This window comes from Lissotriton vulgaris, chromosome 2_1 (genome assembly GCF_964263255.1).
Source record: "Lissotriton vulgaris chromosome 2_1, aLisVul1.2, whole genome shotgun sequence".
Classification (NCBI taxonomy): Eukaryota; Metazoa; Chordata; class Amphibia; order Caudata; family Salamandridae; genus Lissotriton; species Lissotriton vulgaris.
Window position 1 is genome coordinate 1,729,680,617 of NC_141687.1, and position 21,651 is coordinate 1,729,702,267.

General features: G+C 41.8%; 1 protein-coding gene across 1 annotated transcript in view; it reads left to right on the forward strand.

Annotated features, from left to right (window-relative positions):
* Positions 1-21,651, forward strand: part of LOC147733202 (mucin-2-like) — a 1,332,790-nt gene that overhangs the window by 515,534 nt on the left and 795,605 nt on the right. The window contains exon 9 of the mRNA XM_086957736.1: positions 20,779-20,917. Within this exon, the coding sequence (XP_086813862.1) occupies positions 20,779-20,917 (139 nt within the window). The remainder of the gene's footprint in view (positions 1-20,778; positions 20,918-21,651) is intronic.

The following is a 21,651-nucleotide window of genomic DNA, read 5'->3' on the forward strand; positions in this document are numbered from 1 at the left end:
ACCTGAAATACGTTTTGGTCGTGGTTTGCGCATTCTCCCGATGGATCGAGGCCTATCCCCTCAAAGACAATACTGCTTTGTCTACTGCGAAAATCCTACTGAAGGAATACTTTCCTCGGTATGGAATGCCTAGAGTCGTGTGGTCAGATAACGGAAGTGAGTTTGTTGGAAGTGTGATGAAGAGTGTGTGTAAGGGCCTTGGAATAAATCAGAAATTCCATAGCGCCAATCATCCCCAGTCAGCTGGATTGGTTGAAGGGTACAATGGCACCCTTAAACTAAAATTAGCGAAGATTCAAGCTACGACTGGACTTTCGTGGCCTGATGCTTTGCCTCTAGCATTACTGTCAACTAGGGCGACTGTACACTCCCGAATAGGGCTCAGTCCCTATGAAATAGTGTTCGGCCGTCCTGCGAATGTGTGGGGGGTTCCTAGGCCAGGAATATTCTCTGATCTTGAGTTTCCGATGTTGATTGATTACTTACATGACTTGACTGCTAAACTGAGGTTAATTCATCAACAGGTTTACGACGCCTTGCCGACGCAGACGGAGGGTCCAGGCCACCAGCTCCAGCCCGGAGATTGGGTGGTTACCCGAAATTTTTCACGAAAAAACAATCTGGACCCTCGCTTCACCGGACCTTACCAGGTGCTCCTGGCCACGAGGACTGCCGTTCGTCTTGAGGGGCGGAAAAATTGGGTACATGCTACCCATTGTAAGCGAGTCCCTATTCCTTTGTCGGCAGACCCGTGGGTAAGGAAAGGCATTGCGTCAACAGAAACAGAAACATTGCCGGCGTTTGTACCTTTTAGCGACGCACAGCTTGTTGGAGAACCCTCAGCGCAGCAGAAAGCCACTGTTGAACATTTGTCAGCAAGAGACTCAAGACCAGACCAACGAACTGATCAGCAGGACGCTGTCTCTTCGACAGATCCTTTGTTCGACGTGCAGACACGTCCCGGGAAACATCGATATTCTTTGCGATCTCACACTAAGGACAAATAAAAATTTGCTTGCTTTGCTGAAATTGATAACTGCAATATCTTCGTTTCCCATGATCAACTTTGAACATTCGTATCATTGAAAATTGTTTTGTATATATATATATATCAAGCTTCTTCCTTGTATCTTTTTCTTCCACAGCTGAGAAATATTGTGCTAATATATACATATTGTGTATTGAGGGCCGTAGGGCCGCACGCGTACTTCCTTCTGGACAGTAGGTCTTGACACTAGGTTAAAGACCGTCGGTTCCTAGGAACTCCTGGGGATTGACTATTGCTGCACAGAACGAAGTGCGTCAAGAAACGTTGCGGACGGTCGTAGGGAAATGGCATTTTCGAAGCTGAATGATTTGGAAGGAGCTCAGGCATATAGAGTCAAGCTGCAGAAACTTAGTCGTACGAAATGTTTTGTATCCCAGTTGTTTGTTTTGTTTTTAACTGCTTCTGCATTTTTGGCGGGTGGGGTGTATTACACTATGTCTTACTTTTTACTTCCTACCCCTACTCCTACTCCTTACCCTAACATTACTTCTACTGCTTCTCCTCATTCCTTTCATATGTTACCAGAACACGAACAGGCAAGACGTGTAGAATTCCGCAACAATTCCTTTATCCAGCTCCTCCATCAGCATCAGTTAGTGGTTAACACTACTAATTGTTGGGTGTGTGGGTTGATGCCACATACTACGGGTAAGGGAATTCCATATCTGGTGTTACCGTATAGTTCCCAAGGGTCAGCTCGAGCATTCCAAACAATGCTTCGAAGCGCACTAGGTTTCCACCCCTCTCCAGAACGTTCCCCCAAACCGGGTCCTACCTCGTGGCAGTGGGTGGTATCGATGATAATACAGGATTTGGAAGATGAGATCTATGATGCTTTTCTCATCCCTAAGGCAGAGGTACAAGCCTATAGGGCACCGGATAGAGGGGAATATAGTACGTTCACTAATGAAAAGCAGCTTAAAAGCTCGCCTCCGATATGGGTCGTACCCCACACTGGTAATTTTTGTATCGTGGGTCGTGGTTCGCAAGCCTCACTTGGAGTAAGTGCTTGCACTGAAAGTTACGTTCTGTCAATGTCCCCGATCCCTGTGCTTCTGGCTGCCAAGGGTACGTACTTCATCTGTCATGATCGTGCATACACATGGTTGCCCGCAGACTTCATGGGCTCATGTTTTGTTGCAAATCTGTTGCCTCCGACGTTTACTGTAGATGCCGATTATCATAAGACTAGAGTTGTACGAGGCGTAATTAGCGAAGAGGATACTGCCGGTCAAGAGGCAGGAGACTTTTTCAAGGGTTTCCTCCCGTTTTGGGGACCTATGGTTAATAGTAGGAACCTGAGACATTTGACTCGAGTGGTAGAATCGACAGCTAACATTACTGCCAGTGCCCTTGGTAATATCACCACAGAACTTCAGGCGGAGAGACTTATGACATTACAAAACCGTATGGTTTTAGATGTTGTCTTAGCAGATCGCGGTGGGGTATGTAAAGTGATCCATTCGAGCTGTTGCATTTTCATTCCAGATAATGCTCCTACTGTCTATCAAGCCATCTCGAAGTTGCACAAGATCTCCGAATCCATACACGTGGATGTAGGGGATTGGACGCTACTCGGTTGGTTTTGGGGCCTGATGTCGACTTGGGGTTGGAAGATTCTGACGATCATCGGGGTTGTGGTAGTGTTCCTGTTCACGTGTTGCCTTTGTGTGCAGTGTGGTCCTGCCTTATGTGGCCTCTGTGCTACAACGTGTATGAGACAACCATCTGTTACCAAGGGGACTCGGTTGGACAGAGCTATGCTACAACGACATCTTGATGGTCTGATGAATATCAAATATGATTCCGACTAGTGCTTGCCTACATGAGGGCAAAAGGAGCGTCTGAGGTTCCGTGACGATTGTAAGTGGTGTTTTCGACTCGCACGAATATGGTCGAGTCTAGTATCTATGAACCGCAAATGACGAGTTTTGTAAGTGTGCGCAGTTTCGCTGTGCTAACTTAAACCGTTCGTTTGTTATGTGGGTTTGTCATCTGTACCCACGGGTTCCATCTTAGATACGGCATCCATTTTGTCTCTTGCCCTCAAGTAGCCAGCGAACGGACGCTGTCCGCTTCGCGACCCTGGGACTCCCAAGATATGGCGGAAGACGCATGTTCTTTGTAAGTGTCTTTATGACGAGGGGGATGCTACTGTAAGGCAGATGGCGCCGCTCGAGGCTCATCTTGCCGCACGGGCTTATTGTCTCAGTCGTGCATCTCATTAGGCACGTCCCTTTGATGCCTGTATCTCGTGCTTCTCGACACTCCCCTTTTACACCCTTTCCGATCTCCCTACTGTCTCCGTCTTCCTCTGCACCTGTCTTCGTTCCTATTTCGATCTACTTTACTGCTGATTGGAATTTGCTAATGGTGGGAAGATGGGTTTTTACAGTTGGGAATCGCCAAATGTTTCCGCACTTATGTTCCGGATCTTGTGTGTTTCAAAGTGATCTAAGCGACCCCTCTGAGAGCGACTTGTGGGAACCAGGTTGTAAACTATTGTGTATCATGTTATCCTATGGGTAAAAACTGTATAAAAGGAGCGATCCACAAATACAATTTGAAGCAGTCTCCCCGAACTACACTCGATGTACTTCCTGTGACTTCTGTGTTCCCTGCAGTAAATAAACCTTGACTCTTTGACGCCGAAGGAAGTGTCCCGTGTCTCTGTGACTTGTACGCCGGAGCAGGTTACCCACGAAGGTTTCAGGTGTTGTGCCCTGGCACCGCTGGGTCCAAAGAACCCAGTCCTTCACTATTGGTCTTGCGAAATTGCATGGACTGTCTAAGCAAGACCTAAAAATGGGAAGAAACTCTAATTCCAATCAACCAAACTTCACACCCTTTGCCTCCATCAATTTCCCCTCTGTTTTCCTTTATTCAGTGTGCATGCATGTGATTTGTCAAATTTTGTTCTGTCATTTCTGTTAGCCCCTACTTACCGCTGTCCTTGCGCCAGCTTTGGGACACACTGTTCTGCAAACTACCACCTACTTTCAAATAGCGATCAGCCCTCAATTATTTTTGCAAATAAACCCCTCTCCCTTACTAGCCCCCGTGTCTCACTTTGCAGTACGATGAACCTTGCCCATTTTTACCATCAGGTTCAGCACTTCACCGGTGTACCACTGGGTACAGCAGTTCTACGCTCTTAACTAACCAGGATATGTGAGGCAGGAAGTTTTCAGAAAACTTACGTGCAAGGGCAAAATGCAATTTATTTGGTAGCTGAGAAATTAGGTTTCAATTTCCTAATCTGTAAATCCCTGAGAATGATTTGGCTCCAAACTGTGGCAATCTATGAGTAAAATAGAATGGAATACCTTCAGTACATGTTCACTACATGCCGCTGGCAGATGACTGGATAATATGGCCTAATCCAATGGTTCTTACACTTTTTGACTCCTGTGGACTCTAACGAAATCATAACTGAAATTCAAATTTATTATTGAAATCCAGAGACCTCTCCCCTGAACCTTATTTTGCAATTTAGAGACCTTGTTCTAAGCCGTTTTGATGAATTTAACCACAAAACAATATACAAAAATTCTGAAACAAGCATTCCTTAAAGAAATACACCGTTGAGGATTTTTTTTTCCAGAAACAAATATAAAAACTTTTTAAATGTTACTAGGAAGGTTGGAGCTTTTGTAAAATCAATTGCGACCTTCCATTTCATACACTATATTCTGTTTAATGGACACTGCTCTCATTAATCAATCTGCAAATACGGACTTCATTTGTAGTCTCCAAACTAAAATTCCTTGATATTTGCAAACATTTTTAAAAATGTTATTATATTTTGCATCTATAGATAAGCTTCATTAATATGTTAGTTGTATTTCAGACGCTGCGGACTGCAGTGGGCAACACACTGAGAACTGCTGGCTTAAGCTGGTTTAAGCTTTTTCGTGCAGGCTTTTGCTGCTCTATGTGTATGATATGAAACATTTGATACTTAGCATGAAAATAAAAATGCAAACATGTTTCAAATACAAAGAAGAAAAAGGCTGTAAAATGCACGACTGATGCACTTGACAGAATGGTCAAATAATTAAACATCTAAGACTGGTAGAAATAAAAGCAGAAAGCCTTTCAAACAAATTCCGGCCTGAGATCCCATGTCACTAGTACATGCTTATATTGCCTTCTAATTAACATGTAATTAAAGAATGCAGAGAACATTATTATAACCGCTGATAGGAAAACAAATAGAAATGTTAAAAGGCCACATTAAAAACAAACATTGACAAAACCTTCTGGCTTGGCCTTAACAATTGTGTAAAAAAACTAAAAGTAATAAAAATGCTGCTATCTATAGGTGGTATGTAAAGAATTTGCTTAAAAAATGAGTAACACATGGTGCATGTGAAAAATAAATGTAAAACCATTAAATTATTGCAGAAATAAAAATAGAGATTTTCCTCCCAGCTCTGACCTTCAAGTACATTTCTTGTCAGGTGAAAGTGGGCTCAACCATTCCCCATTCTGTAGGCCAAGATAAGTGGAAGCAAATTGTCAGAACTCGCATTCAAGGACACTTAAAGAATGGAAGTTAGACTGCTGCCAAAACCTTTGGTATGTCATTGAATATTCTGGGAAATGACTGAAATACAGTGACCAGAAATTTTAAAAATAAACGCACGCTTTCTCATTGATAGAAGGAAAGTGTTTAAACCAGTAAAAATTGGAACTAATAAGGCTTATAATCAGAAGTAACTACCGGTACATCTATCTCCTGGGGTTTCCTACCACAATGAGATTTATTTCTTGTGGCTGAGACAACGTTCTTCAAAGAGAACCCAACTGTTTTTTAAAAATAAAAGCCTGTCCTGAAGAAGGTTATGCAGAATAGGACACCGAAAAACCACGTCAACACTTTTCTTTTACTATATTTGTAGGAACATTGGTTTGATGTACTGTTTTGTTTTATTTTATTGCTTGCATGGGATTTTTATAATATGTGAAATGTTTAGTAAGAGTTATTCATGTGCAGAGATTTACAGATAAAGATCATTGTATGAATATTGTGATTTTTAAACAACAAATGTAAATAGGAGGAATGAAATATTGACATTGAGTCTGTGGTTCTGTATATGAATATCAATTATTGTGATGTTCCACAAGATCGATTGAATCAGCACAAAGTGGGTGATAGTTTATTTTCAGTTATTTGAACCCGGTTCCATTTTTTAGTTTGAAGGGTTCATCTTTATGAGTTTTAAAGCAAATTGTAAATGACATTTGAACAGACCAATGGATGAAGAGGACTGACAGAAGCCCCTCTATGTAGGTTACTTTGACATTTTTGTTAGTTTAGGAAATTAGGCTTTAAATTTGGTGGGGAATCCTTCTTAAGCAACTATCATAATCCCTATCAGGGTAAACCACCAAAGTCAATAAATTAACTTTTGCTTAACGCTCTAGTAGTTTGTTACAAAGTCATACAGGCATAACTGAGAGGGAATGTGTTGACCCCTTCGATGCTGATGACGGAACGGTTCCGTCATCAGCGTCGGTTGAGCTGTGCTGATGACGGAACCGTTCCGTCATGACTCCGCCCGCGCAAGGCGGAGTCAGCATGGGCGGGGAATTCGCGCCGCACGGATGAGGTTAAGTAAATTATGCATTCAACAAACAGTAATAAAGTGAAAACACAACACAAGAAAAATTGCAAGCCAATGTAGAAAAGTCGAGTATTTTTCCATGAATAAAATGAAAACAGAACAACAAAATTCTAATAGATAGACACAGAACAGTGTAGTTTCATAGTCTTAGGTGAGTATAGCGCCTAAAAGCAAAAAACTTCACTTGCAGTCATCTGGTTGTGCTAGACCAGGGGCAGTCACAAGTTAAGGCCGACCACTATGGAGCGCTGGCAGGATCCTGGGATCAGGTTAAGTCAGCTGAAAAAGTAACCCTGTCAATGTCCAATGCGATGAATCCAATTCACAGTGAAAGAGGCCGCAAGGACCAAGGAGACCAAGCCAGGTGTTTCAGTAGGTTGTATCTGTAGAACGAGGATCTTGTTGGGCTTTGCGGAGAACCGTTGCTGGAGCTTTGCATTGGCAGTCCGTGCCGTCAGTTATTACTGTAGAGCGAAGTGCAGATCTCGAATTCATGGTCATCGCTGGCGGTTGCTGTATTGCAAAGGGTCAAGTTCACTGCAGCTTATGAGAATGTGCCTCTTTTTGTTTGGTCATCCCCCACTTTTTACCTGACTGCTGTTGCTTTTTTTTTTAACTCAGCACACTTGGCCACTGCTGACTCGGTTCCAGTGTCTGTGTTCTGACTTCTAGAAGATGGTAAAATTGACTAATCCCCCAATTTACATATTTAACTTAGCAGTAAGTTCACAGAATATGGAGCAGGAAGATACACTAGTGGCATAGAAAGTTACATTTCAACTGAGGACTGCAGCACTTAATGTGCCATACACTTGAGTGACGAGGAAAACAAGACCTCAAGCCTACCCACCTAGCATTGGTAATGTAGCTTTCAAACATGCATGTCAATCTCTCAAAATAACTCTTTTTAACCGAAAAAACTCGGATTTAAAATATTAACTAAGCCACCGCTAAGTAGGACATGCAGCCACCAAAGTAGGGTGTCTGCAAAAATGTAGCTCTGTCATGCACCTATAGCAGCAAGCACCCAAGGGCTATTTTGGCAGTGAAGGTCTGTACCTCACTCATGAGAAAAAAAACGAAAGTTCTGAATACAATTCTAGCTCTCCTATCTTAAGTTTTGGACAAGCTAACAGAATAGTTCAACTACTATCTTTAATGTTTACTAAAAATCCGATGTAAGGGTGAATTCTGAATATTTAAAAAATATTTAGGAAAAATTACTTTTGACGTTTTATACGTTGTCTGTTTGGGCCTGCCAGAAGCTGGCACGCCTTAATGATGTATGAAAACAGGTTCCATAGCAGAAAAAAATCACGGAGGCCTTTTGACTTGGGAGAGTTCATTAACTCATTAACTTGAAACGGTACCATAGTGATGTCATAGTAATGTAAAGAGAGACTTGGGGAAGAGAAGCAGAAGGCTGTGCCAACTGGACACCAGTCCAGTTGGGACTCATTCCAGAACCAATGTGGGATAGTTGAGGAGGTGACTACTAATTTCCATTAACATAGCACAATACGACACACTGGCCAACTTCAAAGGAAGAAAGATTCTGTCATCTTGTATTTTACTTAGAATAGTACTTTCCGGATATGCTGCTAAAGTGGGAATTTTTGCCCATAGGACCTTTTTCCACATTGGTTATTGAGTGGACAGGCTTCACCTAATCCACTGGCTAGTTAATCCTACAAACTAGCATCTCACCCACAACTCATCAAAACAAATATGGACCTGACGAACAACAGAATTAGGCTTTGCCTGTGGTTGTGATTTGTGTGGAGACTTGAAAGGATGAATCTGCTCTGACCTGTACCAAAAGAGTGGGAATTTAGCTCCAAGGTTGAGTTGGTTGACTTCCTGTGTGGCTATAAGGACTGTCGAAGCTGCTAGAAGTATGAATCATGAAGTACCAAGCTGATGAACAGCACCTTGAGCATTCCTACAAAATATTGTATAAAAATATCATGGGTCAAAAATATTGCAAATCAGAAATGTTGTGACACAGAATATAGAAGTGTTTTTAAACATAGCTGTATAGATTATTTTTTTAATATACTTTTATAAAATAGTGTTTTTTTTAATTAGATTGAAAATATTAGATATTTTAGTGGTATAAGGTATTAGTATAATAGCAATATTTGTTTTTAAAATGTTTAATTATAATTTTGTTTGTGATTTTTTTAAATTTGATTAGAAATTGTAAATTTAGTGCCAGTTGATTAATTGCAAGAAGAATCGGGTGGGAGTTTTAGAAAAAAAAAAATGTTCTTAATTTATAAAGTAAAAACATTAATTTAAATAATTTCAGTTCATTTTTAATTGATAATTATTTGAGGAAATGAATTAATTGAATATTTGTTATTTTAATTTGTTTACTTGTAATTAATACATTAGTAATTCACCAGATTATTCAATTACTAAATTGTTAATTAATTTTTTAATTAATGATTTTAATGTTAGTTGCGTTATGTAATTTAATTGTTGATAAATTCCTTTAATTTTATATATATTTTTTTACTAATTGTAATTGTTTACTAGTGTTTGTTCTTTAGAATAGTTGTGAGGTAAGTGCTTTAAAATAAAATATTTTTACTGTTGAGAGCATAATAGTAAAAAAAATGTTTTGAATTGAATTATATTTGGCTTTTATTGAAGATATAAATGTATTGTTTGAAATCTGTTTTCATTCTTTGTAAATGTTTAAATATTTTATTTAAACAAATCAGGAGTGGGAATAGAAATTCTGGCCCTTCTTAAACCTTTCCTACTTCTGCTTAGCATGGAGTGGGAATAGTATATCTGACAATTTCAGTTACCACTTTTTCCCTAGTGTTTTTTATTTTGGCGTGGGAACAGTAAATTTAAAAACTACAAGTCCAACACTTATTTCCTAGATTGGAATGGGAGTAGGGAATGTTTCAATTTTTAAAGTGGTTTTAATATTTTGTATGTTTTAAATTTAGTTTAATGTAAATTAATGTTTTGAATATTTTTTGATATTTTTGTTACTGTATTTGCTTATGTTGTTATTGTATTCATTTTCAAATCTTTCAATTTAACTAGTTTGATAACATAATTTTTAATTAGTGTTTTATTGCTTATATTGAAATACACTTAGTTAAATGTTATATATTTTTTTGCAATTATTATAAAGTAAGTTATTCTTTTATATATTTCATTAAGCATATAGTATTAAATACATTTTCATTGTTTAAGTTAAAATATATTTTAAAGCTAATATTTTGTACAGTTTTCAATTTGATATACCTACCCATTTATTTTACAATATTATTGACTTCTTTGTATTTGTTGCCGATGTTTTTGACTTAACATCCAAAGTATATGAAGGGAATATTTGTGTTATTAATATTTTTGGCAATATTTTTGTTACCAATACTTTTGTTGGTGATATTTCATCAGACAATCAACAACTGAACCTAGACTGGAACCTGCTGGAGTGAATCTTGCCCCTCCGTAGTGTCTTTGAGGGTTTTGGAGCCTCATTATTGACCAAGAGGAGCTGTTCCAAAAACTCCCAAAAAGATGGGGCTTTGAAAATGTTTGCATTTTCCAGTCCTCGTAAGCTTCAGCAAGACCTTACAACGACACATTTCCAATTTCCTGAGGGCTTCAGATACAGCTCTAGGCTTACCCTACTGGAGGATTATGAGCTCAATAAAAAAATACTAAGCTCAGATATAGAAATCTCGACTGGGTAAAACTGCAAAAAGTATTCAGCCAACAAGTGGACTTTGGTCAGTGCATTTTTTTTAAATTTACCATGCAGAGATGTTCCTGCTAAAACCAGTGGCTTCAGCGGAACACTGTCAAATCGTTATCTGACTTCAAGAGGACTTTAATTATTCAAAAGAGTGAGAACACACTTAAAAGGAATATTGTTAGTACCTCTTAACTACCTCTGAATTACCTCAGGCATCCCTTTTAATATTCAAAAGGGCTCTTAACCACCATACTATGCATTGGCATGCTTCATTATCAGGTCCTCACCTGGATACAGTCTGTATCAGAGAAGGGTCAATCTTGATCATCTGTTGAGCTCTAATATTCTGGGGATCTATGACTGAAATTGCATAGAGGTACCCTAAGCTGTATCCTAAAAAAAATCCTAAGTCTTTTGGCAAGACTAAAAACAAAGAACAATGCTGTTGGAGAGATTTATTAACTTTAGTTTCCACAGTGTATATGTTTCAGCCACCCCTTTTGTCACAACAGGTCAAATGACTTTCGTTCAAGACCATTTTATATACACCAACTCAACCCCTGTTTTGGTTTGGGTTTTCACACTTTCGTGTACATTTACATTTGTACCTAATCAAATTAATTCCAAATGTCATCCTGAGGGATTTCCTCTGTTATAGTACTTAGCGGGCATTTCTAGTGGACACCTTACTGTATAGGATGTGGGCTGCCCTTATAGTTCCTCATTTGTCAATGGTTCATGCCCATGTGGAACCCAGCCTGTTGTTCCTATTTCTGCATTGAGAGGACTTTCTTTCTTAGATTCAGCATGCAGCTGTGCCCCATGAAGGTATTCAACCTCCATTTCAAAGACTAATTCAGAACGTAAACTTTAGAATAGGATGAACCCACTTAGAGTATTTAACCTGTGCTCTGTTGTGGTCTCTCTGAAATCATGCCTAGGTCTCAGTCAATAGCAAACAGTGATTTCCTATTAGTTCTTTACAGTCTCTTGGCAGTTTTACTTCAAATCTTTCAAAATACCTAACACTGATTGTTGATATGGGATTTTTGTTTGTTTGGTGTCATTTTGATCATGACATTTTCTTTTATACTTGATTTTTGTTTGTACTTTTTTTTTACTACAGCTTAAACATATTTTCCGAAGTCAAGCCTTTCTGCACTGTGCTATAGCTACTGAGGGTGATCCCAGGCTTAAATTATTAAAATAATATGGTCCCTATTAGGATGGCGGGCAGACTTTGCTCGCCCGCCATCCTCATGGTACTAGGGACCGCCCGCCATAAGTACGGGGGTCTAGTGCATGGCATTAGGATGCGCCTGCCACAGTGGTGGGCCCATCCCGCATTCCTACCATTGTGGCGGGGGGTACACTCAGCACCGCCTGCCACAATCACAGGAAGGCATGCAGTGCCCTTCCATGCACAGCATGGCAGGCACCGCGCGGTGCCTGCCATGCTGACATGGAACTGCTGGGGTGTACCACAGGTACCCCCCATGTGCACCCCCCACCACCCCGGAGTCCATGGGGGCCCGCATCGGGCCCCCAATGCAGACTCCGCATCCTTCAGGCATTTAAAAAGCCCATCCTAATATGGCTGGCGGTTTCTGATAGACACCGCCACCATAGAAACCCTTTTCCACCCCTGATCCGGAAAAGCGGCAGACGGTCTTTCCGCCCGCTGCGGACACCCCAAGATATACTAATATGGCGGGGGGTCATTCCGAGACGGATGGCGGGCGGATCGCCCCTGTCAGGCCGGTGGTGGCTACCGCTGGCCTGGCGGGGGTGATCCGCCCGCCATCCTAATGGGCCCCTATATGTTTAATCCTCACATGTTTGTGGCCTTATACATTAATCCCCCACTTTCTTACAACTTCTTATTCTTATACTTCAGTTCTATCAGCACTTACTAATAGCCCAGCCATGAATGAATAATTTGTTATTATGAGAGATTCATCCTATTCTAAATAATCATAAAACAGCAATGTGTGAAAACCGTCTCCGGCAACTTTATGCCTTCTTAGTGAGTAATGGGAAGTTCACAGAATAATAGGGGGCAGAGTGAAAATAGCTGAAAACTCCAAAGTGACGTATGTGTGCTCTAAAAAAATAGTTATGGGTAGCAGATTAAGGCAGCAAGTATAGTAGACAATCAGTCAAAGTAAGCAACCTGTGAATAGAGGCATTTAAAATAATGTAGATTAACACAGAAAGAGTGAAATCAATGGTTGCCATAGGCAAAATTAATGGTTGAATAATAATTCAAACACACACTCAGTTACTCATTGTGACTGAATCACGGTGGATGTTGTATTTCCAATGTAACAATTTATTGTGCTTCCACACAGAGCAGCATCACCACTCTGTGTCCTCCTCTTACAATGTATTATGTAGTGCTTTAATGCTTTTCCTTGAAGTGTCTTGCCACTGAATAAATAATGCCTATATTTCTGATTGTTCTTTTGTGTGGTACTATACAATTATGGAAGTAATGTCCCTCCCCACATATTTAATTCCACAAGGGCCTTCTATGACATAATCTATTTTGTTCGTGATGGATTTATTATTAGTAATTTTCCATTTCTGGTCAGCTATAGCATAATGTTTCAGACTGTGCTGTTGTTAAACAATATACATCTTTTACAAGGAAAATTTCGTTTATGCCCTTTAGCCAACTGAGATGTTTGTCACTCTCTAGATGACTGCTAACTAAGCTGTCTTTAATAGATTTTGCACATTTAAACGTTTTATTTGGTTTGCTCCCACTCAGAGTTTTCAGTATGTCATCAGGCAAAAATATGCTGTCATAACAATAAGTGCTATTCAATTTCATTCACAATCTGTTTGGAATTAAGACTGCACCACCCGCCATCTTGTTCGTCTGATAAGTCTTTGTTATTTGTTCTGTTTCATTGGCAAACTAGAGTTTTGAGCATAGTGTGCATCACCTGGCATACCCCGTGTGCATTGCTAACCATAACTGGCACATTTTAGTGATTTTTGTATTTGAGTCAGAACCATAACTTTTGATTCCAGTGTACCTATTTTATAGCCTTTGACCAAGACCTTCACCCATCATGGTTTGGGTGAATGCAGTTTACTGCACATATTTTGGCCCACAAGCCTGGCCTGTTTACAAGTCCTGTTTTTATTTAAGGTATTTCTTTTTTGATTTGCAGATCTTTATTTGAGGTCGCACATTTAGTACAAGCAACATGTCTCAGAAATGCAAACCAAGGACAAGCTTTAATGACCCATGACTACCCTTCCAAAGGTTTGTGGTTCCAAATGTATGACCACCAAGCCCGTAACAATGATGCATCCAGTTGGTGAGGCTTGCCCTGGGTTTGCCGCACTTGGGAAAAAAGCTTGCCCACATCACAGATCCTTTTCAGGATTAGTGATATCCTCGCACCTACAATGGCACCCATGATCTGTGGTAACTGTCTCAGTACATTCGAGACATCGGTTTTTCGTGAATCCTGAGAAGGACTCAACGACTCTATGACCATCTTCAAATATGTTTTGCTATGCTAATAGATGCCCCTTTTAAGATACCCTCCACTGTGGTCTGGGTCCGACACGTCCAGACTTGCGCGGCAGATTATTGACTGAAAGCCCTTATCATGGAGGCTGCTTTGGCACGCTGATCATCCACTTCCTCAGGACAATTTGATCCTTTTCATTGACGAAGTTATTCTATCGAAAACACGACAACCTCCCTGACGAATTACTAAACACAAACGGAACGCGTTGGCTGATGTTTGCTTGCCTATTTGGATGTATTTAAATAAAGTTGATGCCCACGAAGACACTGATTAAGCTTATTTATTAGACACTATTTCACCTGGGGAGTGCACCACTCCATTGCTTAGTCATCGAGAAAATCATCAACATGCAACTGGCCCGCTACCTGGAAGACAACAACATCTTGGACCCGTCCCAGTCCGGGTTCAGATGAAACCACAGCACCGAGATAGCCCTCATCGCCGCCACAGATGACATCAGGTGCCAACTAGACAATGGCGAAACATCAGCCCTCATCCTCCTGGACCTGTCAGCTGCCTTCGACACAGTCTGCCATCGCACTCTAAAGACACACCTCCTAGAAGCCGGAATCCAAGAGAAGGCCCTTGACTGGACCACGGCCTTCCTCTCCGGCAGAACCCAGAGCATCCGCCTCCCGCCCTTCTGATCCGAAGCCACCGACATCATCTGCGGCGTCCCCCAGGGCTAAGGCTGACGCTGTTCAACGTTTACATGGCCGCCTCGCACAAGTGGCCCGCCAACACGACCTCAACATCATCTCCTACGCCGACGACACCCAGCTCATCCTCTCCCTCACCAAAGAGTCACACATCACCAAAACCAACCTCCATGAGGGAATGAAGGCCATCGCCGACTGGATGAGCAACAGCTGTCTGAAGCTAAACTCGGACAAGACTGAGGTACTCATCCTCGGACCCACCCCCTCAGCCTGGGACGACTCCTGGTGGCTGACCACACTGGGAACAGAACCAACATCCACCGACCATGCATGCAACCTAGGATTCATCCTCGACTCCTCCCTCTCCATGTCTAAACAGGTCAACTCCATCTCCTCCTCCTGGTACAACACCCTCCGCATGCTGCGCAGGATCTACAAGTGGATCCCGACCGAAACAAGAAGAACCGTGACACAGGTCCTCGTCAGCAGCAGACTGGACTACAGCAACGCACTCTACGCAGGAATACCAGCCAAACACCTATGACTACTACAACGCATCCAAAACGCCTCTGCCCGACTGAACGTCAACGTCCCCCGCCACAGCCACATCACCCCCCACCTGAGAGTCCTACACTGGCTCCCCATCAACATGAGGATCACCTTCAAGCTCCTCACCCACGCACACAAAGCACTCCACAACGCCGGACCAGCCTACCTGAACAGCAGACTCAGCTTCTACACCCCCACCCGCCAGCTCCGCTCCACCAGCCTCGCCCTCGCCGCTGTCCCCCGCATCCAATGAACAACCTCCGGCGGCAGATTCTTCTCCTACCTTGTCGCCAAGACCTGAAACATCCTCCCAACCCACCTACGGCAGACTCAAGACCTACTCGCCTTCAGAAGACTCCTCAAGACCTGGCTCTTCGAGCAGTAGCAGCACCCTCTCCCCTCAGCACCTTGAGACCCTCACGGGTAAGTAGTGCGCTTTACAATTACTCTGATTGATTGATTGACTATACATCCTGTATGTTAAGGCATTAACTTTAAGTTAATTAACAATACGATAGGAGAAAACTAAAGTATTCATTTTTCTTTTATCTAAGTGACACTAATTCTTAATTCAACTCTAAACAGTTAAACCTAGGGCTTTTTTTTCTGCAAAAGACTAAGAGCTTTATTATAACCATACACCTGCCTTTATATAGAGGTGTAAATGTATGACTTTTGAGACTCGACAAACATTCCCAGGTATACACCTCAACAGCTGAGCTAGTCACAACTTTTCAGTCATACCACAGGGACCGTCATGTGACATTGGCTATTTCCTCAATATGGAGTTTGATGTAGGGTAGAAAGGTAGTACGAAGCGTAAACGTACATTTCTATTTTTTTCCCCATTGGTTAAACATGTTTCCCTGTAAAGAAATCTCTATTACTACCAAAATACAAAGTTTGGAAAATGTTCTATTTTCTTCCTGACATGAAACGGAGTTACTCCAGCCTTCACCCTCCCCCCTCTCACGTACGCCTTTCTGGATCAGTACTTATGCTCGAGATGCGTCTCTACTCTGGTAGTACTAATTCCTTACTTGAAGCAAACTTTTGCTGCCTGTGATGCTCTGCCATAGTGGGCGGGGCTTATTTATAGTTGTGCACCGGTAGCACTATCAGGACACTGGTGTGCATAGTTTTAGCCCGTTATGCCCTGCTTTAAAGGGGGGGGGAGGCTAATTGAAAGCCTCTCTGTTGGACTCATGAAGCGGTACTTGAGGTGAGAGGTGTTACGAAAAAGAATTGCCTTCTTCACAGCATTGCGATTCTGGAGTTATAGGCGGCGCTCCTTCTTGCCCTACCTCCCTGCATGCTGTCATGAGGTTTGGTTTTCTAGGAAACTGATCATAAAACAGGAAGTTTATCAGTTTCCTGCCTCATGTTTTTTGAATCCGGAGCGGTTGGAGATTTAAATTTGATCTTTCTGCTTGTGCAAAGAGTTTATTATGGAGCCTTTAAAGGAGTAGTATGTGTCCTCATTGCAGGCCATGATTGAACCTTTAGAGGCAACTTTTAGAGCTTGAGAGGTGCAACCACTGCCTATGATCCCCAGGCAAGATCTATATGAACCTGGAGATTACCCCGATGAGGAAAATCAAAGGGGTCCTATATGTTCCGGGGTCTGATTTGAATGTTTTCCTGCAACACTTGCGCTAGAACCTGAGTTTTCCTACAACAGGCCCTCAGCTGATGAGGACGTTTTTTTTAGACAGCTATCAATAGGTGGAACCCGAGACGGTGCCCTTGCATATTGCTAAATGATGGGTCCTGCCCCATGAGTGAAAGGAAGTGGACACATCTTCTTTTCCTAGATTATTTACATGTTGGTATTCCGCAGACAAATTTACAGAGAGGTTTCCATCAGTTGTAAAAGTTGACAAGCTAATAGCCAGCATGTTCACACAGAGTAACATGGTGTCAGAAGATGCTTCCCATCCAAATTCAGTAGATGCGAAAGTAAATGCGGCAGTGAAACATTATTATTGGGCAGATAACTTCTGCATTTACCCCAAAACATACACAACACAATTCAGTCCCTTCTTAAAGAGTTCCAAGCTTTAGTGAATCATATGTCTGAGAGCATAAATTGTTTGACTCTTTTATCTCTCAATTCCATTTTCTTTCTGACCTGTCATTAGACAACTTGTGTTCATCAGCAGCTACTTCTGAGCTGCAATTTCTGGCCACCGGCATTTATGGAGGCACAAATGAAAGGCTGATGATACACAAAAGGTTGTTCTGATGAAGTTGCCCTTCCAAGATTCCAATCTTGTTAGAAGAGATGATAAAGAAGTCGGTGGAAAATAAGAAATTGCAGGCTCCAGTCAATGGCTAAATACAGGGGTTTTACCTATGAAAAGGCTTCTCCTTCATGTCCATTGAAAGGTTCTTCCAAGCTCTTTCAAGGTAGGGGTCATGGCATTCTGAATCTCGACACATCCAATCCAACCCTCCTCCACTGCGGCTAACCCTAAGCCTCTCATGACTTGACTATCTGGGATCCTATCTTTTGGGGGTGCCTTCTAGGGTTCCAAATTATTTTGCAACAATATGTCTTGGGTGCCTAGGCAATTCACGTAGTCTGCAAGAGGTATCATTTCGAGTTTTCAGAAACACCAGGACAGTCATTCAGGAACACTCCTCTTCCAACGGGTATGATTCTCCTTCAGGCTCTCCTGAATGGCATTCAAAAGATTCTGGACTAACAGGCAAGCTAGATCATGGATTTTATTCCAATAAATTACTGGTGTAGATATTGTCAAGAGACTTTCAGGCAGTCTTTGACCTAAAGGCTTTGAATAGTTTCTTGGTTCCCTAAACATTCAAGATAGTCACACTTCAAATTATCTTTCCTCTGCTTTCAAAGGGGTACTTTCTGGCATCTTTGGGCATGATGGATGGGTATTTACACATCCCACATTTTCCTCTCCACCAGCAGGTTCTGAGGTTTACAGTGGACAACCATCATTTTTAGTTTTGGTCTCTCCCATTCGACCATGTGTTGCCGCAATTAATTTTTAACAAACATCTAGCTCCACCTGTGGTTATTTTACATTCTTGAGGTATTCTAGTATTTCCTTCCCTAAACGATTGGTTAATTGCCTCTTCTTCTCCCTCTAAGGCCTTCCACAACATTGAAGAGGTTTGTATCCTACTCCTCAAACATGATTTTCTGCTCAACTACACCAAGAACTACCTGCAGACTTCCCTGTCTCTTCAAATTAATGAAGCACTGTTTAGAATAGATTTAGGATAAGTCTTTGTGGCTCCTGCTCAGTGAGACAAACAGGGGTTTGCACCTGTCAGCTCTTTTAGCACTCCCAAAGGCTCCACCGAGACTGTGGCTGTTGTGGCTGTTGAGTCAGGGGGAGATGGCTTAGACTCTGGCTCTGGTCCCTTGGATCAACATACACCTTTATCCCATAATTAATCACACTTTATGGCACTTGAGCCTGGTGTCCCAGGACTTTAATGCACAAGTTCCTGTCAACCCCAAAAGTTGTCAGGACAGGCAGTGGTGGTTGAACAGGAGCCAATAGTTGAGTCAACACCCTTGTGGTCAATCGATGTTTGTGGTGATGTACAGTAATGGGGAATCTCAGCGCTCAGGGGATTTGGAACAGGGGGAGTCACTTTTTTCCTCCAACTGGAAGGAGTTGGCTGCAGTAGGGGCTGCCATGTTTAAATCTCCCATTAATCTAAGATCAGGGTGTGTGTGTGTCCAGATGGATAACCAGGTAACAAGATCTTGCTTATGTCAAGCGGGATGATTCTGTTCCTCTTTCTGCTAACCTGGGAGATTGGTTGTTGTTAGAGCATAATCTACTCTATCTGACTGCAGTTTGTCTTCAGAGGAATGAGAATGAACCTGCTGACCAAGTCAGTGGGAGGTTTTCTTCGATCTCTCTGTGCTTCTCTCTCTGGGTGTACCAAGAGATATCACAGAGATTCGGGAGACCACACCAGGATCTGATTGTAACAGAAAGCAATGCCCTCTTTCCACAATTCTGCTCCTTAGTTCCTACTCTGAGAGTCTGGTCAATGGGTGCTCTTTCAATCCTCTGGCAAGGGGGTCTCCTGTACTGATTCCCTCTTTAGTACCCAGGGTATTTCAGAAGCCAATGGCAACACAGTCAGGTTCGGTTCTTCTAGTAGATTCAGGATGGTTGTTAATACCTTTATGTCCGTCTTTGTGTCCCTCTTTGGTGTTTCCTTCATCCTTCTCCCTTAAGTCAACTGATCCTGTCACTAGACACCCTATGGAGCCTCAATCTGGGAGTTTGGCTGCTGAACAGGGACTCAATTGGCACCGCGATTTTTGGAGATAGCGGCAAATTTCATCCATTCATCTCATGAAGCCTCTACTCACAATGCTTCCGATCATCACTCGGGCAGTTTGATAACTGGTGTTGATCTAGAAAGTTTAATCCAGTGGCTTGTGCTCCAATTACATTTTGGATTTTTTACAGGATGGTTTCACTTTGGGGTTGGCAGTTTCTACCATTAGAACCTAGTAGGCAGCAATTCATGCTTTCAGGGGGGATGATCTTTCTGAGGTGGCTTCTTTGACATCCCTTCTCTTTTGGAGTTTCTTTCTGCAGAGTCCTGTTCTCTATTCTTCAATTACCCTCTGGAATGTGCATTTGGTGCGCCAGGCTTTTGAATTGTCATCCCTTTGAGGATCTTGGCTCTGTTCCTTGTTGGTGGTGTGTGTTCAGGCAGACAGGTGGGGAAGATTGAGGCTTTAATTTCAGTTTCCCTGTTTAACCATTTTGTTTCAGATAAGGTGATGCTTCAACCAGACCTTGGTTTCCTACCCAAGATTCCTTTGTAATTCACTGATTGGAGGAAATAGTTCAGCCGGTTTTCTTTACAAGCCCCTCTTCGGCTAAAGAGGTGGCTTTGCATTCTCTTGACCTTTGTAGGGTTTTGAATCTTTTATATGTGTGTACCTCTTCCTTCCAGAAAGTGGACTCAATTTTTGTCATGTTTTGTCTCCCTCTACTGTCACAATTTATAGGTGGATTAAGTCTGCAAATATGAGAACATATAAGGTTTCAGGATTTTCCGCTCCTCCTCAGGTGCACAGTTGCTTTACTAGATGGGTTTCTACCTCTTGGATAGCTTTTAGGGAAGACTCCTTGAGGGATGTTTATGCTGCTGCTACTTGGAAATCCCATAACACTTATATTTCCCACTATCATGTGCAATTGGGTGGGAATTTCTCCTCTTTTTTAGACAGTAGCCTACAGGTCAAGTGCATGATGTGATAAACCAAGGTTGTTTAAAAACTCTGAGGTGCTGTGTGTTTCTCTTTAAATTATGCCTGTAATTAATCAGTGGATAGCTGGGGTATTGTCTCAAACATAAGGACTGCATCCAGGAAGACAAGCAAGGACGGAATGCCTGTTTACTTACCAGTAATCTTAATTACTCCAAGCTCTGATCTTCCTTAATGCAGTCCTGAGCAACACCCCGTCCCACACCCCTCCCCATCCAGGAATGGCAATTGATTATTTCAAGTTGTTTTGTATATTCCATGTTTCTTTTGCATGGTGTGTTACCCCCCCCCCATTTGGTTCAAGCCATTCAATAAGTGTGTTTTGTGTTTCAGTATCTGCGAAGGAGGTCAGTGGAATTGTGAAAAACGTCCATGTCCAAGCTTATGCTCTGTGGAAGGAAGCTTATTCATTACCACCTTTGACAACGTACAATACAACTTTGATGGAGATTGTAAATATATCCTGGCTCAGGTACATGGCTAAATTATATGATTTCAATTTCTGCATGAAATGTCAATGAAGATACATCTTATCTAACTCAACGCTATAAAGTGTAATTGTTTGCAATTACAATGCATAATGTAAAATGCAATATGTGAGTCAACTCATGTTCCCTGCTATGAATCCATAACACAAAAACACATTCTTTACTATGAAACCTTAACATCCAGGTCACCCTACTTTTTTCAACTTTATTATCACAGGCTCCCTGCTATAAATATGTGATACTGCATGCTTCCACCATTAAACCCTTCGTATCAGAAGCAATCATCCATAAGATTTTAATACTACAGGTCCTATGCCAAAAAAAATCACAAGTTCCAGAACATCAGGGTTGACCTAATCTATGTCTCAAAGGTAAAACAGGTGGAGAATTATAAATACTTTACTACAACAGTTCTCCTTACTCCATCAGTACTTCTGTTTGGGTACTTAACCTCTTGGCTGCTAGGCGTTTTCCCCCTCCTGTGCTGGGATTTACCATTTTGCTGTTTGCATGACGAGCTCAGCTCGTCATCAGCACATGACACCCGTGGGTGATGACGAGCTGAGCTCGTCATCAGCATCGAAAGGGTTAAAGTGTTGAATATTGCTTGTTGTAATCCATATATTCCCCATATCTTGTTACTTCATTTTTCAATGTATTTATTTATTTTACTAACCGTTTTACATATAGCTTTCATATGTGCTTACAGACAGGGAGT